The sequence below is a fragment of the Myzus persicae genome, unplaced genomic scaffold (assembly GCF_001856785.1).
Source record: "Myzus persicae strain clone G006 unplaced genomic scaffold, MPER_G0061.0, whole genome shotgun sequence".
Lineage (NCBI taxonomy): Eukaryota > Metazoa > Arthropoda > Insecta > Hemiptera > Aphididae > Myzus > Myzus persicae.
The window spans coordinates 1,338,270-1,360,662 of NW_019100469.1; the positions used below are offsets into that span (position 1 = coordinate 1,338,270).

The following is a 22,393-nucleotide window of genomic DNA, read 5'->3' on the forward strand; positions in this document are numbered from 1 at the left end:
TAATATGTTTTTTATGACAATATTGTAATAAATGTTGAATTTACTATAAATTTGTTGTTTTTCTAAATGCAAATTACGTTACGTAAAACAAATAGATTGTATCACGAGTCACGACCGTCAACAAAAGGTTCAAATTCAGAACTTTTTTTGTTCGTTGCGCTAGTTTTTTTTTATTCTTTTGATTACCTATATTTAATTATACTCGTATCAATACGTTTTATCGATGCTAACAATTTTACAGTTTATCGCTTTTATAAATTCATATTTTTTTATTATTATCAACAGTAGTAGATACGTATAACGAAAAATAATATAGGATAAATTATTACTCTGTAGGTTTAATTATTTTAGTATGTAATTTTGTTATTTTTATATTTAAAATTCAAAGCCCTAATAGGTATTGGGCTATTTAACACAATGTAAAATTGTTTTGTTTTCCATAAATCTTAGAAAAACGTATTTAGAAACTTTCATGATTATGTTGATTCCATTAATGTTTTTTGTTTTTTATCAATTATAAATACATAACCGTAATCTTACGTACACTTAAAAATACACTTCTTTCTTTAAGAACCGATACATATTCACTAAAAATAGAAACTGGAGCTTATTTTCTATGATTTTTATAAGCTGTTTTGGATTTGGATATGAAAATGTAATATTATTCCACGACCCTGCTTGAACCCTTATTTTAGGTTGGACGTAAGTACAATAAAGCCCAGAACACAATGGGATGGTTTAGGCGTCAAGCTATAATATTATGATAATGACTTGATCATAAAAATCTGTTTTTGTAACATCAACGCCTCGTTAAGTAAAAATTATACACGTCGAACGTCAGTGGGGTCGATGAAACGGAAAATTAATTTTGCGCTCCGTCGAACTACGATGATTGGCGATTAAATGGGTATAATGTAGAAAAAATATTCGTTATTATCTACTGTATAGGTACATATAGGTACATAGTAATATTAAGTAGGTACATAATAAAAACGGTATAACTCCATTATAATAATAATAATAATAATAATAATAATAATAATAATATTATGTTTATAACACTGATGTCTGATACTAATAATAAATAAATGTCATGTTTACATTGTGATAGTTATGTTATTCGTTGTTATTGACGGTTTTTCATATTATTTTAATCATAATTTTTTTATTACTATCAACGATACGACGTCGTTAGATAGATACCTATTAAATATTATAAATTAAAATTATTCCTTGTTTTTAAATATTTACCGTAGGTACCAACAGTCAATGTTTAATTTATGTCAAAACGTATTTATTAAGCCGCCCATAATAATATATTAATGCCAAAAATAAATGACGTGCACATCCCCCCTCTACCTATAGAATCGTGTCATAAATATTTCAGAACATAATCGATACAGTTTGACATATTTCTCGTAGTGGTATAATATTTACAATGCTAAAATTTATGGATTCCTTTTGGATACACATTGAAAGTAACAACCTTTACTTCTAAATAATTGTTAAATATTTTCTGTGAAAAACTGCATAATAATGTTATGTTCAAATTTATTAACACATTATTCTAACGATGTAATATTGAAATAGTTTTTCGACGTTGTTTTCAATAATAATATTAAATATTACTCCAAAACGAGGTACCAACAAAGTTTGTGGTAGATTGCAAAAACCGTTTATAAAACTTAAACCATCGTAATATTTGACACATCTCAATGTAAATTTAGATGCCATGCATTGAGTTGTAATATATGTATACAGTTCTTTCCATAGCGAAACGGTACATAGAAATGCATAGTATTATAATATATTCAGCAACAGTTGTCGCATTTCCCGGACAACACAATATTATTATTTAACATAATAACATATTGTGAACTTTTAGTTTACCGTTTAACCGAATTTATAGTATTTAAGATGAGATAATAATAATAATATAATATATCATATACGTTCAACAACGCTCAGTGCACATGGTGTGAGTTGAGTTTGCTTGTTGCTATGTTTAAATATTATAATTTATTTAGAAACCCGTGTAAAATATGTTACACAGATGAACGTTCAAGTTTTAATTTTTTTCTTCACAGTTTCACACATATATTTTAAAGATGACCCCAAATATAGAATGTAATAGCATAATACTTTTTGCAAAATAACATAAGTTATTTGATTTTTTTATTATTCATGAATTACATTATTTATAAACAACTGATTTACAATAAGCACAAGTGAAACTTAAAGGTAAATATAGAATAAGACAAAATAAAATTTAATTATTTAAATGATCTAAATTAAAAAAGATAGGGGACTTGTTTGCAGAAGGCATTCATCGATGGACCTTTATGATGTTAAGAATTTTAAGTTAGACAATAAATTTGTTACGTCACCAGGTTCGGATGAACAGACAATTTGATGTAATATTATTAGTTGACAGTTTTGGTTTTTATGAGACTCGAGAGATTAGTGATGACGAGGGCTTTAAGTGGATTTAAATTCATCGAGAAATCATTAACAATTGATTTTCCACTTTTGTATGTTGATGGCGGATTTGGTTTAGTATGATAGGTGACTCATACTTCATAGTTACATTTACATACAAATTGGAAGTTGTCAGTGGCTGAGTGTTGATAGCGATTGGGGGTGGAGTTGGATAACAGTGGTTGTCTACATTTTTAATTTGAAATATTGTTGTGTTTATGACTCAGTTTTTTGTATTTGTATATTGTACAGAATGATCAACAGGATGTGCTCCTTCAGAAGGAGCATATTTTTTATGGAAATCCGTCAGTTTTGTGTAGGAGGTGTATGATTAATTCCCCCCCCCACATTTCACATATATGAGAAGATATGCAAAATAAGTCCGGATATGGCCATAAGTTTGGGAATTTCGATACTATGGTAATTGTCACTTTTTTAGGGTTTTCCTAACAATTAAGAGCAGAAGTGAGATTTTTGTGTGTTGGTGCTGTAATTGGTAACATTTCTCACACCTTGACATATTTCTTCGATTCTGATGCAATCTGTCTGTAGAACAAAATATAAATGGAGGTTTCTATTAACAACCCTCATAGATGCTTATCAAATTGTAGTTGACTAGTAGAATACTGTGCTTCGATATCAATAGGAATAATCCAAATAAAGATAATAATTGTTCTGTAGTCGTTAGGGGTGTCTATTTAAATATTTAGATAAGTAGTAGATGATTCAGAAATGAAACTGTTAAGGTATTTAAACCTTTAAAGTGTTTTATAGCCATATGTAGCAAAGGACATCTTAAATAAACACATGTAAATTTTTTAGTGTATTGTTTGGTGGTGATAGGTTACTCCTGAGTTTTAGTTTCTAATGAGCCTATGATTATTATCGACTAAAATATGGTATTCTGTGGTAAGATCAGCTGTTGACCAGTTCAGATATGCTCGATAAATAACTTTAATGTTGTCCCTTAGTCAGTGTTTACGATAGGTGGTGATTGCGATTGAGAAAATTACGAATTCATGGGCTGTTCCATTCCATTATTACAATTATTATTATTATTTTTTTTGTGGTGATGATGTTATTATTTATAGTTTATTGTAGCTGGGGATAAGCTCTACGTTGGCGTAGTTAATGTATGCAATTATCACCGATCCATAAGTCACTAGGCTTGACCGTGCTTGTGGTATATTATACGTTTATGAGAGTATACATAATACATATGTGGATCGAAGAATTATGTGATAATAAAAGTTAAATACATAATAATTAATCTATTTGGTTGAGAATTTTTCGAAGATTGTGTAAGTCGACCTTTGGCAGTGAGAACTATATAAATCTTCGATTTGTAGTTTGAACATAATAATGCATTGTGTTTGCTTCCCAGCTAAATTAATATTTTCAAAAACACAAGGTGGTTTAATATTTAATGTTTTGAAACATTAAAACTATAATATTCACATTTGTTTAACTCTCAAAATCTATTGCCTTTTTTTATAGCATAAAAAATTAAATTACATATTTATATCAAAATCCAAGAAAAATATGTTTAGTATGACGTTAGGTATACCGTATTGAATTTCATATACAACACTCTAAAATATAATATCCTATAAAATATACCATTAGCACATTGTCTTTATGACATTCGTATTGATGTACAGCTAATAACGTCAAAAAATAATGACATAAATAAAATCAATAGATTTTATCAAAATAAAAATCGTTGTAGAATAACTAGGTACTGAAGGGCTTAGACATTCCATGGTTCTAAATTTCCATTATTGTGGTCATGTCGGCTTTTGTATCTTGCGCTCTGTGTTGTGCACTACAATTTACATTCATAACATTTTCGTAATAACAGTGTAAATACCTAAAATAGTAGATAGGCTGAAAATCTAAACATTTAATATTTGTGTATACATTTATAACATAACAGAACATTATCCTACTATTTTATTCCAAAAACTACCACATAGAAAATGTATCTCAAATTAACCTGTAATATTTATTTTAGTTGAAATTAAAATTAGTTTTATAGTGTTAACATAAATATATTATACAAAATTAATTTCCATTTTTTCCACTATTTTAACCAACAGAAAAGTCATAATATTATTAGGAGACATAATGCATAATAACACATAACGAAAATAACGTAATTTGAAAACAATACTAATTATTATCATAATATCTAAATATAAAAAGAATCTACAGATTATAAATTAGGACTTTCAGGAGAATAATTATATTGATAAATAGTTCTCTGGAAAATATTTGTCTACAATGATATTTTTGTAGCCACCTATGTCTCTAAATAATTATATGACTTAGGAATGGTACGATACAATAATACTATTATTTTCATGGAATGATATTTTTACAGCAATCATAAAACTATGATGACATAAATCAGTTGAATACTAAAATACATGTAAGGACCACTACTAGTTAGGAACAGTATTGATTAGGATAATATTACTCAGGACTGCTAAAAATGGTACCGATATTAATATGAATCTTATTTTTAAAGGATAGGTATAATATTGACAATATTTCTATAAATAAATATTTGCTTAAAATTAAGATGTATAATTTAAATTATATATAATTACTTAATACTACCATTAAGCTATTAAACGTAAAAACAATTTAAATATTTGTATTATGAATAGGGAAAAGTGACAAATCATAGTATAATTCAGTTCATATATTTTAGTCATTAAAAATGTTGTTTGTAATTAATTATTGAAGATGGCTGAATTCTCATTTATTTTCCATTACAAAATAATTTCAAAAGTTATCATCACTAAAAGATAAATAAAATAAATTAGCCTTTTTGCTTTAGTTAAAAATGATGAAAGTTTTAAAAGATTTCGAATCAATCTGCTTTAATATTCAGTTAGATTTTATACTCAATACAGTTTTGAAATAATACAACCAGCGTTAGAAACAGCACGACAATACAACAATAGAAGTTATTTAATTGGTTTGATTAAACCGTTTTCACTTTAAACTAAGTATACTACTTTTTTTCAAAAATGTTGATGGGAAATAAGTAAAAAAAAATAACGAATTTCACTTAAGATTAATGTACACTAACGTTTGAAAAGAACATGTACGTCTATATTTTATTTATTTTCCCACTTCGGGTCTCAAGCCGTTTTTTTTTCTTCAAATCAGAAATAAAATAATTTTCTTTTCCAAACATTGTACATCAGTGGAGAATAATATTGTCATGTTTTTGTGTTAGTTTTCAGGCGTGGAGTTGGTGGTTCGAGACGCACAAGGTGGCGTCAGCGTCTACAATGTCGAAACAAATAAACACAGGGTACTCCTCACGAGTTCGTCTTTTGTAAGTGCCAATTTACTGGTATCAACTGAGCATACGGTTTTCGCTGATTGAAGGCAGATTCACAAAGCAATACGGTTTTTCTTTTTTTATTATTTACCCCACTCGGGATTGCGTTTCCACGTTCTTGCGTGGATTGTTTTTGAAGGGGAAATAAAATAACAGCAAGTAGCAGTCGACGGATCGATGTGTTATAACAGACGTCTACCGAAAGACCAATTGATTCCGACGGCTTTTGCGTGATCCCGAAACGATTAACTGGGATTTAATCTCTGTAATATGAAACAAAAACCAGACACGAGACATAACGCATCTGTCATACTTAAAACATTTGTATTATTTTGTAGACAGTTTATGACGAAAGTAAGCGAACAAACTATATAATTTAAATTAAATTTGAAATGTGCCGTTTCAACTTTTATTTCAAACGGTTTTATTATTAGGCACAAATATTGAGTACAGTAAAATAACATAGTTTTTGTTTGTTTAAGTGAAAATGATTTTTTCACTTGAACATTACAGCAATGGTTTTTAAAACGTAGTGAGAAAATGAAACTCGGTGGTTTCGGCTTTTCAACAAATTTGTATAACGGTTTTTTTTCATTATATTGTTATTATCATTTTTTTTAAGGGAACCCCCTTTTTATTATTATTAAAATGAAAAACTCTTAAAAACCACGCTTCTATTATACTTTCAATGTCTAGAAAACTACCAGTTTTTTTCAATCTCGTTAGAACGATATGGCCCCATTCAAGATTTTTATCTCTCAACAGTTTTACTTAAACTTGTATTATACAACGATAATTTAAAAAATGTTCTATAGCTTATGTTTTTGACAAAATTATTTTTAGGCATATTGCAATAAATATTTTATCGTATAATAGACTGCATTAATTAAAAACGAAACACCTTCTAACAACGAATTAAAATGCATAATGTTTTTTATAAAAAATTATGGGACCAATAGATGACAACAATGTCAATAACAATACTACGTTATGAATTAATTAGTTTTTTCTTTTTAAATGTCTAGATCATAAATATCTAATTTAGCTGTAATAGTTTATAACTAAAAGCTAATAAAAAAAAATCTAATTCAAGTATAATGTAAATATCACTCCACTTATTTAAATTATATATATATTCAGTTGTTTAATAAATGTAAGGCAGGAACCTTGTAGTTGATGTGTAAACAATAAAAAAAATATCTTATTTTCAACAACAAATTAAAATTAAAACATACAGTTTTCTTTTAATCTTTAAGTCACATTATACAGAGTAATTCTTTTATCAAATAACTCTCATTAGGTATTTGAAAACCCATTTAATAACGTATTTGAAAAATATATATATCGTTATCAACCTTAGGTTTTTTGATGTTTTATTATATAAGAACATATACGTCTCATTGCATATTCTTAAGCAGAAAATAATTTGAAGGAGTTTAATATATAAATTGGCCGTATAGTTATAATTCGTTGTAAGTATTTAAATTATAAATGAGCGGGGTATTGGATCAATATGTTTCTGGTATTCATGGTCTAAATGTTTAATATTTTTAATTCATAAATTATCATACAAAATTATTCAACATATTATATCGATGTACTTTCAAAAATATTCTGTTTTGGAAATGGAAATTACAATTGTATGTTGTCAATAAAATTAAAAATAACTTCAGAAATGTAAAGGATAAAAAATACAAAATGTTTTCAAAGACGTTGATAGTATTTGGTTTAATGAATGTTCTTCGATACAAAACTTACCAAACACAGTATGTCCACAAAGCGCCCGATGTGTTGTACTGTCAATATCTATATAGAATACCATATTTTAGTTACCATTGTTTTTTTTTTTTATTTGTGCGTGTTTTTAGAAACGAGTGAATGCTAATGAATTTCAAACGTCGAGCGATCAAAACTACGTGCTGCTGGTATCTGACGAAAAAAAAGTAAGTGAAACTCACCTTGTGTCAACGCATTATGGCAGACAAACGCCGTACGTGTGACGTTGATATAATATTATTATTTATTTTAAAAAAAGTACGTTGTGACGCGTAGTTAACAATTTATAATATAATAATATGAGAATGTATGATACGCATGTGACGTGTGTGTTCACGTACTTCACGGTTAAATCGCGGTGAAATCCTTAAAATCGAAAAATGATTACGGCTCCTCGTAATGTACGAATATGGGTGTTGACCGAGTATGATTTATGAATATGGCCACTATAACGCTGGACGAGTATTCCTGCAAATAGATAGATTTTTCACCACCGTCGTGGTTGTTCTTTTGCGTGTTTTATCCTATTTGTCGCAGTAACCGAACCGAGTTATTGCCACTTACCTTTTTCTTTTTTTATTTATGCTTCGAAAAATCACCTAGACCACTCACCCTCTTACACTCTGTCCGTATTTCTCTCTCCTTTACACTTCCCTCTCTCTCTCATTCGGCGTGTCTCTCCGTCATTTCTCACCATCCTTCCACCCTTGAGCCCAAACACACTCAACTCCGAACTCTGAATATACCAAATGAACTGTAAAGACAAAAGTTTTTGTCCGCCGCATACCGTACCGGTATCATTAGTTATCGTTTTCTGAACGATTTAACCCGCACTCGTCGGCTGATGGGTTCCATTCGTAATCGTACGAACTTCGTTAGCAGGATACACACACACACACACACACACACACACACACACACGTATTTATACTTACTCTATATTATATAATTTATAGGATATTGTACAACTGATCTAGAGAGGAAGCTTTGTATCGCCGAAGGGTACGATGAGCATAAAGGCGAAAGGTATTTTATTTTTTTCCATTTCCCGTACAGAAATATTTGTTCATCCCTTGACCACAGTCCGACGAACTTTCGGGTACTAATTTCCTGCACATTTCGTGGAATGAGAATCCCCGTTATTTGCGTGCATGTGGACGATTTTTTTTAAATATCATGTTTAACTTTCGAGTTAAAAAATAAATAGAAGGTATATTCCAGAAAAAATAAAAATAAATGTGCTGCATGTTTCAAATTCTACACACCGCTGATGTATATTATTATAGTGTACACAATGTGAATTCCCATTGGGATAACTTTATAAGGGTTTCATTAAGAACTGACAGTGTTTCAAATTAACCGAAAAGTTTGTCACTGATTTGATTTTCGTCCTTTCGTTTTTCTGAAACTAAGTAAACAATGTATTATTTTTTTCTTTTAAGTGGATCGTTTTATTTAATATTATTAGACACCACTAAAAATCTTAAAAATCTAACTTTTAATCCCCTACCATGCATTTCGTATGTTTAATGTCAATATACGACGTAAAAGATAGGTTTAACCATTGAACAATGAAACACTGTACTCTGTTTTATTATTGTGTAGGGTGTATATGAAAAGTCTATCGATTTAAACAATTCCATAAGAATGTACATCAAAGGCACACATATCAAGTTAATAATTAAACAGTACTTAAACTAAAAGATAAGACAGCAAAAGGGCCGAAATTTAATTCCATAAACGACATAGAATTTATGTGAAATCTTCCAATTTACAAGCATTCCGTGATTATAATATAATAGGTATTAATAATTGTACGTTTCATATATGTTCATAGTAATTTAATCCATACCTATTCAATATTGTGAAAAGCTCATTACATCTATTCATAATATATTTGATTAAACTTTTAGTTGGATATATTGCTCTTAGTTTTAATTAAGTACCTACCTATACATTATTTTAGACGAAATTAAATTAAGAATTATTTAAGAAACCAATAATATCGTTTTTCTACTGTACAACTATTATGCATAAAACTGCGTGTTAATCAATTAATTTTTGATTATAATATAACTTATGTAACACAAATAATATATGTACAACTTTATTGGTTTAAAATCCATAAAACTGCTTGTTAACGATGTTTAAAATATTTTGTGTTGTACTTACTTACCTACTTTATTTTACAATATAGTAATCCAATTGTTTTTTTCATTTTAAATTGATTTTTGTTGAAAACATGTCAATGTTGAGACATTTTTAACTGATATTAAAATCAAATAAATAATAAATAATACGGTGGATGGTATCTGACGAATTATGCATTTGAAAAATAAAACAAAATGAAGCGTAATAATAAGATTAATCGGTTTCAAATTAATATTATTATAGGGAGTTTGACCCGATGGAGATAAAAAGAAACAATAATAAATTACTAAAAGCACTTTGAATCTGTTACAAAAATACATTTAAAAATCGTCGAGCAAATAACTGTCAAACTTAATATTATCTAATGAATTATACCAATTTGTCATGCTATATTTCCGGGGTTTTTTTCCGGAAAATTCAATATTTTTCTATAATTGGATTTTTTCCGTACTGTATTACATTAAGAAATATGTATGTGTATAGTGATTGTTTTATATTGTCTTGCTCGGGCAATAACCAATAAAAAGTCTTATAGCTTGAACTATATTATAGATTTTATGAAAGTATTTTGTTATTTTGGTAGGTAGGTACATAAAACGAGTGTACCTATAGACACGGTATATAAACCGAATATTATTATTATATTTACAAATGAAAATCCGTGTAGACTATATGCTACCGTGCACAAATGCAATATTTCACCATCGATTTTATTGAAAAAAAAATACAATATAACCTGGTTGGGAAATTGAAAAAATTTCGACGAATAAAAGTGAAACAAAAATTTCAAAAACAAAAACCACTTTTGCAGCGAGCTCTCGAGAAATGGACGTAAAATGTTTTTGGACAAAAAACGATAAAGTTAAAATGGATGTTTGATTTGCATAAGCCAGAGTAAAAAGTTTTCCGTCAACGTCACGTCCACGCGCGTATTGCCGTTTTTCTTTGGCCCGTCGACGTTTGACGTAAACGACGAAAAGAAAAAATGTTTTAATATGTAAATACTACACACGCCCGTATATAACGGTAATATATACGTGCATATTCTATGGCCGTACCCGCGTCAACCGAATGCCCCGAAAAATGAAGAAATAACGAATAGTCGATAATATATTCGAAAAAAAGAAACGCAACGAAAAGGAATGACGTCGTGATGTCGAAATGGTCTTTAGTTATTACTGTGATGTATTGGCAACCGAACGTGTATTATGCACTTCGCCAGTGGAATTACAAATTAGAAATTACTCGACTCTGCGCAACGTTTGGATGGACCGCGGGAACAACTGAAAAAAACTGAGTATGGACCGATATCCGATTGATATTTCAAAATTAATAATATCCTTACGACCACCGTAGTAGCTGTGTATATAATTGTATTATATTATATATACTTGCGTAAATCGTTTTCTTTTTGAGGTTTTTCTTCTCCTTTCGTATCGACTAGTCCAAGTATCGTATCTTTGAGAAAACCCCATAACAATATAATACTGATTGTTACATTATTTTTAATATCTCGAGTTATCTAAATGTAAAGATTTCGAAACTCTAGTCAGAAAAATATAATAATAATAAAAATAATATTTTGATCATAAGTGTTTTTCACTTAAAATTCTGAACTTTTAAATACTTATTTTGTATTTACTAGCTTAAGCATTTCATAAGTATAATAATAACTTGATACATAGCCTGAAACGAAACGACGTAGGAACGGTATTTGGTTATTACTGAGATATCTCTAGAACCGAACGCATATTGTACACGTCTTCATCAGTGGAATCACAAATTTTAAATTACTCTGAGCAACTTTTGGACATGCCACGTAAGCAGTTGCACAAAAACTGTCCGCAGACCCAAATCCCGATTTCTATTCACAAAATTAAAGATATCCGCCGTGGTAGATAAGTACCAATTGTATTAGTCGCAGAGCTCTGTATACTATTATATATAATATTGTGTACTTACGTTGATCGTTTTTTTGTTTTTGGCATTTTTCTTCTCTTCTCATCTCCTCTCGTCAGGACTGGATGCGAGTTATACGCATAATATGCAACAAACGAGCTCACATTTTTTTTCCAAAATGTTTGTCGTCGGTATTATTGTAAAGTCTGTATGAGTACTATACCAGCATTATTTCACTTGAGTACGCTGGGTTTATTATATTATTGAACTACAATAGTTCTGTCGGAAAATCGATTCCCATTCCGATCGTTTATTTTATGCTCATGTAACACATGCAGAATATATACTTCTGGGTGAAACTATAGGTACATTCTTTGTTATTGATATGAAACCAATAATAGCCCTTAGCGTTTTATTATACATTTCATATTTTAGTTAAATTATGTCAGCTAAAAAGTAACCTTCATTATTTTCTTTTTTCTTTTTTTTTATTGTTTATGCAGTGAATAATTTTTTCCATAGAAGTAAAAGGACACTTACCTACTTAAAATTTAAAATAATTTAGGAAAGTAATTTGAAGAAAAGAATGACTTTTCAGATGTGACGGTGATTGCCAAAGAGTAAAAAAAAAAAAAAAAAATTGTAATAAATTGTTTTTGTTTTATACATCAGCAATACTCGGAAGCTTTTGGTTAAACAATAGTAGTAGGCATTTATTATTTTTAAGATTCTTGTAAATGAAAATTGAATTTAAATTTAATATCGCCAAACATTGAAAAATTCTAATGAAACTCTCAAAACCAAACTAGGATTATTAATTATACTTAACAATAATACATGAGTTACATTTTCATTAGAAGCTTTAAAATAGTATGCAATTAACATCAAAAATACAATCAATTCTATGAATAAAATAAGTAACAAGTTTTAATTTAATAGTACGTAATACTAACTCATTTTTAACACTAAAGTTCACACATGTACGGCAATATTAAGAAAATAAATATTCTTAGTTCGATATAAAACATAACAGGTCAATATAAAAGTGAACCGAAGTTATCCAGAAAGTATTATTTGTTTTTTTACTATTAATAAAGTCATTTAGTACCTAACTTGTCAGTTTTTCAATTTTTCAGCATCAAATGAAGTTGGTTAAATTCATTGAAAATAAAAATGGACAATTTTAAAAGAAAACTGACATATCTTTTTTCAGAATACTTAACTACCATTCGTTTATGTATTTTTGAACATTAATAAGTTACTCTCATACTTGTTGATATATCATAGTTCATGTAAGATTGAGTATCGAGAAAAAAAACATTTTAAGGATTGTAGTTATAATTTATAGACCCTCGTTAATATATTTATATTATCTAAAGCGTGGACACAGTTTGCAATAATTATATTTGTACACAGAATTCGCATTCATGTGCTGCATTCAGTTTTGTATAAACACTTGATTTATTATTTAACTTTCAAGAACATTAAAATATTGTAGTTGGGTGTTGGCCGTTATATATAATATTTAATAATTATATTTTTCCAGTCATAAGCAACCTCATTACATTGAAATTTGATGGATTTTAAGTAGATATTGTAACAATAATGTTATGTTATTCAACTCCTAAACCATGTTCAAATAACAATAAAATTAAAATATTATGGTAATTTAAGTTTTTTTCTCGAAAATAATTATTTAATTATATAATAATAAAACACATTGCGTGTGGATATATATTAAAATTAATGAAAGTATAAGTAGTCATAATATTATACAAACTATTATATAAGCAACTAGTATACCTACATAATAAATATACAATATAAGATGAATTATTTATCTTGGTGAAAAAATAAAAAGAATATTATAAATCTGGCCTATCCGGATTAGCTGCTCGGGTATTTGAATATTAAACCAGATTATTCAACCAAAAAACTGAGTGGCGGTCTGTTTTATACACCGCAATTTTTTTGTACACTTTACGAGAAAAATATCCTCATATTCGGTATACTTTTTTGTTATTTCGTTGTTTTTTTTACCTGGAGTTTTTCCAGTCCTCTTTGAAAAAAAAACTCTTGTAGAACATAAACTTTTACTGCGATACTCGGAGAATTCATTACTGCACCTATCCGCCATCATTGTGCAGTGTACATAACGGATAAAATGTACATTTCATCACAAATGCTTATAACGAATATAATGGAGACCCGTTAGCGTTATGAGCAATGATATACGTATATAGTGGACTAGCTTAATATATATTTTAAGAACGAATTTACATTTTTATGACGCATTTGGATACATGTCTGCCACGCGATTAAGCTTCGCGACAACCGTTACCAAGGACACCGGGGACAAAATCACGACTTAATACGTAATAAAAAAATCATTTACCAACATTTTTATTATTTTTCATTTTGGATTTTTTCATTTCAATTAAATTAAACCGAATTTAAACGTTTATCGGTGAGAGTAATTTATTACTAACAATTTAAAAATTCAAATAAAAAAATTATGATGTAACAATGATGATTAAACCTTTAATGATCTCCTTAAATTAATAAACATTATTACTAGAACTGTTTATTATGCATGGTACCTGTTATAATATATTAATTAATATTATACAAAAATAAGGTAACCAAGGTTTAAGTTTGAAAACCACATAAACTTAATGATTATTACGCTATTTTTAATATCTTGACTTATTTAATATTAAGTCGTCGAGACTATATAGTCATAAATATATAATACTTATATTATTAATATTGATCATTAATACAGACAATATTATTATATTAATTTCATTCCCAAAAATATTTTTAATTGTATGCGTTTTCATTAAATATTTTTTTATTTTATTATTATCACAAATTTATAATGTTTTCATTGTAATACCCTAACTAGAAATGTATTTTCATAATTATATAATACAAAATAATAATAAGCTAATAATAGTATTTTGTGTTTGCTGTATTATATTCTATCGTTGGTATATTTTATATTTTTTATTGTTTTAACATATAAAATACAAAGTCAAGCTCATATTTCTACGTAGGTACAGCTTAATATACTCAACAGTTTATTACGCTTTTTTGGAATTTAATAATAAAAACTTAATTAAGTCACAGGTGCTTATGTCTACAACTATTATACGTTCTACTGCCCACAATATTGGAACATGGTAGTATGAATATAACAATAATGTACATTTACACCTCCAATAAAGTGAAGTATTATTATTGCACCAAATGTTCAACACTTAAAACTCAGTTAGCTATAAACTGAAGCATATTGATTTGAGGGAAGATGATGAAATTATCTGTCTCGATTTAAAGCCAAGTAAATTTTCTACTCTTGTGCAGTATTGAAATGTTCGAAAAGTAATCCGAAAATAATCGGCTTAGAGCCGATTGAAAGGGAGGGATAAAATATATGAATTACGATCATGTTGGTCGTACATAAAAACATAATAATATTATAATGCCATGATATAGGTAGGTAGAAAAACGTGAAAGAATATAATTATTTTTATCTGAAATAAAAGTGATAGAATATCATGGGCAGTATTAAAACCGAAAAAAAAATTTTAAACCGTACTTGTAGCGAAATTATTATCATTATTACCGTCACACTCGACGTAAATACCTACGCGTTAATATTAAAAAACGCTCAGCTCTTTTCATTTTACTCACTCGAAATTTTTCGGTTTTTTTTTAGATTTATACGAACACCCGGGAGGCCAAGTATCACGTTTTTGAAGTGTCGACCCAGTAAGTCAGAGAGCGAGCACCTTAATGCCTTGGGATCCTCTGCGCACGCCTTAATAACTCGATTTTTTTCTTGTCGTTTTCCACAGAAATGGCGTACCACTCATGACCGCCTCCAAAACGGTTGACGATGGAGAACAGATTTACATACAAAAAGCGCAATGGTCGCCGACGGGTAGTGGGCTGGTGTTTGTGCACAAAAACGATCTGTACTACAAGATCCACGGGAACCGGCACAGCAGAGTGGTCAGGATCACGGACACGGGTTCGCCGACCGTGTTCAACGGCATACCGGATTGGCTGTACCAGGGTAAGTGGCAGCTCGTGATGGTACGTTTTTAATATAATATTATCGTCATCATTGTGTTACGTGTACCTACCGGAGTCGTAAGGCATATAACTAATTAAGTTCGACGACTTATTATCGAAAAAAAGGCAACTGTGCGTTGTAAAGGACAATATGATACTTTCAAACATTTTGCTGAAGTGATGATGTAAATTTGTTAATTTTAGAAAATATTACAAACGTCTTCACATCTTGAGTATAAATAGTTTATAAATCAAACAAGAAAAAAAATATCAACACAACCGGCAATGTGTTATTATATAGGCAGTACTTTATTTTTGAAATATTAAATTAATAAACGAAAAATCATCAGCAAGCAATATTAAGTCTGATAAAATAATATTATTATGATTATAAACATTAATACTTTCACTTTAACAAATGTTCACGCCACGATCATTTTTTTATATTTCAGAAGAAATTTTCAAATCCGATAAGGCTTTTTGGTTTTCACCATCCGGACGGTATTTGACTTACGTGACGTTTAATGATTCATTGGTCGGCGAGTACAAATATCCAGTATACAACACTCGATTCCAGTATCCGTATTATCAGTCATTACGGTATCCCAAGGTAGGTACCTAAATGGCTAAATGTATTATTGTTATAAAAAACGTTTTTGTTTATATTTTTTAATATCTTTTTTTACACTTATTACCTGCAAATTGCAATATATGAACGTGGTCAATAGAATATGATAATTTTGATTAAATATTATACGTTTTATTGCGGAGTGTTCGTTTCGTTCTCGATTAACTGTCAGTCAAATTAATATAATGCACAAATATTAATATATTTAGTAGCGAGTTTATTGTTGTTAATAAATAATTTCATTTTTATAATGTATTTTGTTATTTTTATGAAATTAAAACAATTTTCAACTAATTAGTCTAGTTTGAGAAATATAATATAATAATTTTTTTTTCCGCAATAAAAAATTATTTCATTAACATTTATTAATTTTAAAAGAGAAGCATATGATACTGTACACTGTTAAATTAAAAATTATTAATGACAACAATGAACATTTTACGATGGAATGTATTTAAACCACTATGGTTATATTCAAATATAATATGCATTTTTATAAATTAAATCTAACCATTTTTAGCATAATACTGTGCACACTTAATTAATTTCCACCAGCCCACATATACGTCTATTATTTTAATTGTATTCAATTTAAGCGTGTAAAATATTGCTTATTCCAGGCAGGAACGCCAAATCCAACGGTGACTGTGTGGTTGAGAGACTTGAAAAACGATAGTTTATTAAACGTTACACTATTGCAAAAACCACAAACCTTGCATATGGAAAGGTGAGATGATTGTTTTTTAAAGTGGGTGTGTTAATATAAAAACTTAATATGAAATAAAATTTCAACCTAACTTGGTTTATACATAATATAGTAATAGTTATGAGCTTTCCAGTTTTTTTTAAAATAATAAACAAATATTTTGTTAAAACGCATCTTATAGTATTCTTACTTATTACACATGACTTCTAGTTTTAGGCAATTTCATTACACGTTTGTACTAACTTAATAATTTATTTGATATTTTTATGGGCTCATATTTTAATAATTTTTTTTTTTAATTTGATAGTGAACCCTATTTGATGCATGTCAAGTGGGCAAACGAAAGACGTATCGGAGTAGTTTGGATGAATAGAAAGCAGACAACAATGGTCATATCGGTATGCTCCGAGCCAAACTGGGAGTGTCAAGATGTGAGTATGAAACTATTAAGTGAATCTTTGCCAGTCGCATGATAATCCTATTATTGTCTAATCCCAATGTTGTGCTCACTGGCACGTGATTGATATAATATAATATTGTATGATATAATCTGAGGAAGATGATCTAAATACGAATATATCATAATATTCCACGAGATTGGTTTGAAGAACAAACCATTTTTTGAGGGATAAGTGATTTTATTATATTTTTACATATTCTATATTATATTATTATAACATACTTTCATCATTTCAAATTTTGTCGATATTTCGCCTAATAAAATTTAACGAAATAAAATGTATTTGTCTAACAATTACGAATTCATTTTTTCTCATAATCGAAAAAAATAAATAATACAGTGTGGTGGTTTTAAAAACCATTTGTTTACAAACAGTAAATTTATTGCAAACAAAATATTTTTTTTGTATACCATTTTAACTAATTGTGTCTTGTCATTTCAGTCTTATGTGGAGAAAATCGCTGATGGAAAAGGGTGGCTGGAAAACACCGAAGTCGTGTTCAACGAGGAGGGCACTAGCTACTTAGCGATACTACCGGTACTTGATGGTCCACGTGGCACGTACCCACACATCTGCCTGGTAGACATATCCACAAAAATCGTACTCCCGCTGACAAGTGGAAGCTTTTGCGTTGTCCGAATTGTCCAGTGGGACCAGACGAACCAACTAATGTAAATAACAATGATAATAACTAGTACAAGTCAAACATAGGTACTGACGAGAATTTAGGGCAACAGTAATTTTATCATAATAAGAATTAGGAGTAGTTAGAACAAAATAGAGTAAACAGTATGTAACGACGATCATCCAAAATGATTTAAAATAATATTTAAGTCTGTATTTTAAAAATGTAATAAAAAAATAGGAAAAGATTGAAATGATAAATTAGTGTCGAACACTTATTTAAGAGGGAGGTTTGTTTTTTTAAAACCAAACGAAAATCACAATTTGGTATGTGACCATTATTACTTATATTATAGAGGTTGGTGAAGATATTTTCTTAATAATAATAAAAAAAAAAAAAATTTTAGGTTTGAAACTATTTCTTAAACGTCAAATAAGGCCAACAAAATCTCGCAATAGTATATCAGTGTCCGCTTAATAATTCTCTTCACCGTATTTAACGCTACCTATTGAAGGGATTAAGTCCAAATCGGTTGGTGAGGGTCTTAAACGGGACAGTATAATAAAATATGATAATTTTATGTTCGTGGTGCAAACGAGTTATTGTTAATATCGTCACCCATGCCGTTTCGTCGAACGATACTATGCTTATGCCATTTTTGTGACAAACAGATTCGGTGTGATTGATCATGTAATGCGTAGGTAAAACTCATTATAACACCTAATGACGTTTCCGAATTATCTGGCGACAATAACGTGACAACTGTAGCGTAAACATGCAGCGTAAACCACGTTCTACCATAACTATTAATTTACTATGAATCCGTAAAAAGTATAAATATTCCTTTAAATGGTTCACAGAAAAAAAAAAGCACATTATAATGTATATCATTATGACGCATTCAATGAGCATTTGTGCCTATGTTTAAATTGGTGAAACCACAGTAGTTGTTGTTGTGTCTGTTCAAATTAATGTTAAATTATTCGCTTTATTGGGGCATAATTGTCTATAGGTATAAATGTGCACTTTAGAAACACTAACTTTCATTTACAGATACTTTGAAGCGATACCGGAAGGGAAACCGTCACAAAGGCATTTATATAAAGTACCGGATAACGTAAACAGCACAGCGGGCTGGGAATGTCTGACGTGCCCTCCAAGTGGACCGCAAAAGAATACTTCCAAAATGGACATTTCCACGAGTTCAGATATCAGGTAAGTCCGGAAGTCATCGAGCTTAAAAACAAAAAACAAAACTAAGCATCAAAACTTAAAAATCGCATCTGGATTATTTTAAATCCAACAGTGGTTGTAAGTTTTTGACGATAACGTCTTATACTACTAAGCTATTGTCCTACTCCTTGAGCGCGCTACCACCTGCCGTCGTAGTTTATGGATTATTCAACAGATGGAGCTACATTATTTATATTTTTTTTCACAGCGACTCTTTTCGGTTAAGTCTTAAGGGATTGGAGTCGTCGAAACTACCACAAGACTCGTGGCCAGTGAGGACAAACTCATGCCTTTATGTCCGATCTCATTTTTGTCGATACCCGAATTCTAAATATTACGTTTTAGAATGTTTAGGTAAGTATTTGTCCAATCGATTAAATACTAAAATTTAAATATAATGAAATAATGTGTCGAGGCCTATCTATATTGTTTTTTCGGAAAATGACAAAATAAACTCTGGACTCCGAGGCGTTGTTATGTACGTTTTAAATGAAAACATTTTCGTTTAGTCGGAAAGAGAATTTTGTAACCAATTTATAGTTAATTTTTAGTTAATATAACTTATTTTATGAACATCAATAATTAATCAATATTATATATACATTACTATTAAAAATCATCTATAAAGATAATCATTAATTTATTCAATACATGATAATTATTTTATGAAATACCTACATATTTATCAAATTAATAAAATACTTAAGAAATGTATGTGTAACTTCTATTATTAGAAACGATGATCCCTACCATATTTTAATATGTTTATACCATATCAAAGTCGTTATTACTTATATTCCATTATTTTATGTTTAACTGAATGTTTTAATTTACTGCTACTTTACTATTTGAAATTTGTTTTTGTTCAAATCAAAAGTTTACGTAAAATCGACAGATAATGACTGTGGTGTAAACAATATCTGATAATAAGCAAAGAGGTCTAAAGATACAGAATAATCTTTTGTCGTTCATATCATTTTTTATGAATAGTTTTGTGGTTCTTATTTGAATATAATATCCATTCAATTTGGTGAAATAAAAAATGGTGTGTCGCGATGTTAAAATCAAATTTATATGATGAGACTATTTTGTATAGAATTTTAATTGATCTGTAACTGAATTATTGTTTATTTTGTTGATAAATGTGTACCTAAATAAAATAATAATTATTATAATATTCTAAATACTTGTGATAATTGTATGATTATTGTACACTCGACACAATGAATATGAAATAATAATAATTGTTTGTTATCAATCATTAGTTAGGCTAGTTTTAAGTTGTAATGTAAAACTTTAATGATAATGTGCATTTCCAATTAAATTAATTTAGCTCATTTTGGTTGGTCCATGATTCGACAAAATCTCAAATAAGATATATTATTTTCAAATATATGGCGGTATTAATAATATTAATAGTATTTTATGATGTACTTATTATGTATAGGTCCCTTGGTGCCAAAAGTGATATTGATGAACCTGCAGATAAATCAAAAAGTAATGATATTGAACAATCATACTGCACTGGCAACTAAATATTCTGCTATGGCTAAACCTAACATACAAATAATGCAGGTAGATGATTAAAAACAACTATTAACAGTGGGATAAGCCAATATGTTGTTTAAGTAATTATTGACACAATTACAAACAATTCGAAACGATTTCCGCAGGTGGAGGTCGAGAGCGGATTTATCGCTCAAACTAAATTGATGCTGCCGCCTGCGTTTAAGGAATATGACGAAACCGCGTTTCCGTTTATTTTATACATGTAAGAATATTGTTGTAGTTTTTAGTGTTTCCGTCTTATTAAAATGATATAATAATATTACATAATTAATGGTGACCGATTGATTTTCAACCGTTCATATATAAAATCAGAAAAATATTTTAAAGTGTCATGCATTTCGAGGTGAACCTAATATATTTGGTTGGTTATAGAAAAGGTAAGCCTGGCACTCAGTCGGTGACCGAAGAGTGGTCTGTGGATTGGGCCACTTACTTATGCAGCAACAAGAACATTATCATCGCCATAATCGACGGTCGCGGAACACTGGGCCAGGGTGATAGGTCCAGAACGTCAATTTACTATAAAATGGGAATTACTGACATCCAGGACCAGCTTTCGGTTTTGTTGTAATTACAGAAATTTAATTTACACTTCTGTCCATTGTTTTTTAATCAATGTGAGCGCAAGATATAATAACAACAATTTATGTACAGGTATCTCAAAGACACTATGAAGTTCATAGACAAAGATCGTATTGGAATTTGGGGAAAAGGATACGGAGGATACGCCACTGGAATGATATTGGCAAAACAACCGGAAGTATTTCGATGCGGAATTGCCACGTCACCGATTACGAATTGGGCTCATTTCGGTAATTATTATAATATTGAACATCTAACCTAATGTAATGCGCATATGCTTGCAGGTAAATATTAGTGTGTATTAAGAGATTAATGGTTAAATAGTATTTGTAAATTTAAAATTTAATAAACCTAATTATTACTTTTATATACCTAGCTGTATATATATATAAATATTTTATACATATACCTTACCTCTAAGGGAAACAAAATAATTCTCTGTTTTATAGATCATTAAACTAATTTACATCAAAAAGTATTCTCTAATTATTCGTAGTGATAACATTTAATAGTTTGTAAAGTTGTGTGATAAAAAAAAAATACTTAACCAATTAACTATTCATTTCGAAACTTTAGATGATACTCATTGTTGTTTTAGATTCGGCTTGGACTGAAAAGTTGATGGGGACCCCAAATGTGACAGACAATTACCGTGGATACGAAGACTCAGATTTAAGCAAAAAAGCAATTACATTGGATAAAAAATTGTTAATGTTAATCCACGGCAGTGCAGATGAAACGGTCCATTATCAGCATAGCATGATGCTGATTAGAGCATTAACAGAAAAGGGAATATTATTCAGACACCAAGTGCGTGGTCATTCATTACTTTTTAGTATACATTTTA

General features: G+C 29.3%; 1 protein-coding gene across 5 annotated transcripts in view; it reads left to right on the plus strand.

The window, feature by feature from the left end:
• Positions 1-22,393, plus strand: part of LOC111034868 (prolyl endopeptidase FAP) — a 236,950-nt gene that overhangs the window by 210,048 nt on the left and 4,509 nt on the right. For all 5 annotated transcript variants that reach the window (XM_022316311.1, XM_022316461.1, XM_022316540.1 and 2 more), the window contains 15 exons: positions 5,736-5,830; positions 7,705-7,779; positions 15,384-15,436; positions 15,523-15,743; positions 16,195-16,352; positions 16,991-17,097; positions 17,384-17,507; positions 17,979-18,208; positions 19,216-19,377; positions 19,604-19,749; positions 20,843-20,970; positions 21,069-21,166; positions 21,337-21,531; positions 21,619-21,776; positions 22,145-22,356. In XM_022316311.1, the coding sequence (XP_022172003.1) occupies positions 5,736-5,830; positions 7,705-7,779; positions 15,384-15,436; positions 15,523-15,743; positions 16,195-16,352; positions 16,991-17,097; positions 17,384-17,507; positions 17,979-18,208; positions 19,216-19,377; positions 19,604-19,749; positions 20,843-20,970; positions 21,069-21,166; positions 21,337-21,531; positions 21,619-21,776; positions 22,145-22,356 (2,162 nt within the window). The remainder of the gene's footprint in view (positions 1-5,735; positions 5,831-7,704; positions 7,780-15,383; positions 15,437-15,522; positions 15,744-16,194; positions 16,353-16,990; positions 17,098-17,383; positions 17,508-17,978; positions 18,209-19,215; positions 19,378-19,603; positions 19,750-20,842; positions 20,971-21,068; positions 21,167-21,336; positions 21,532-21,618; positions 21,777-22,144; positions 22,357-22,393) is intronic.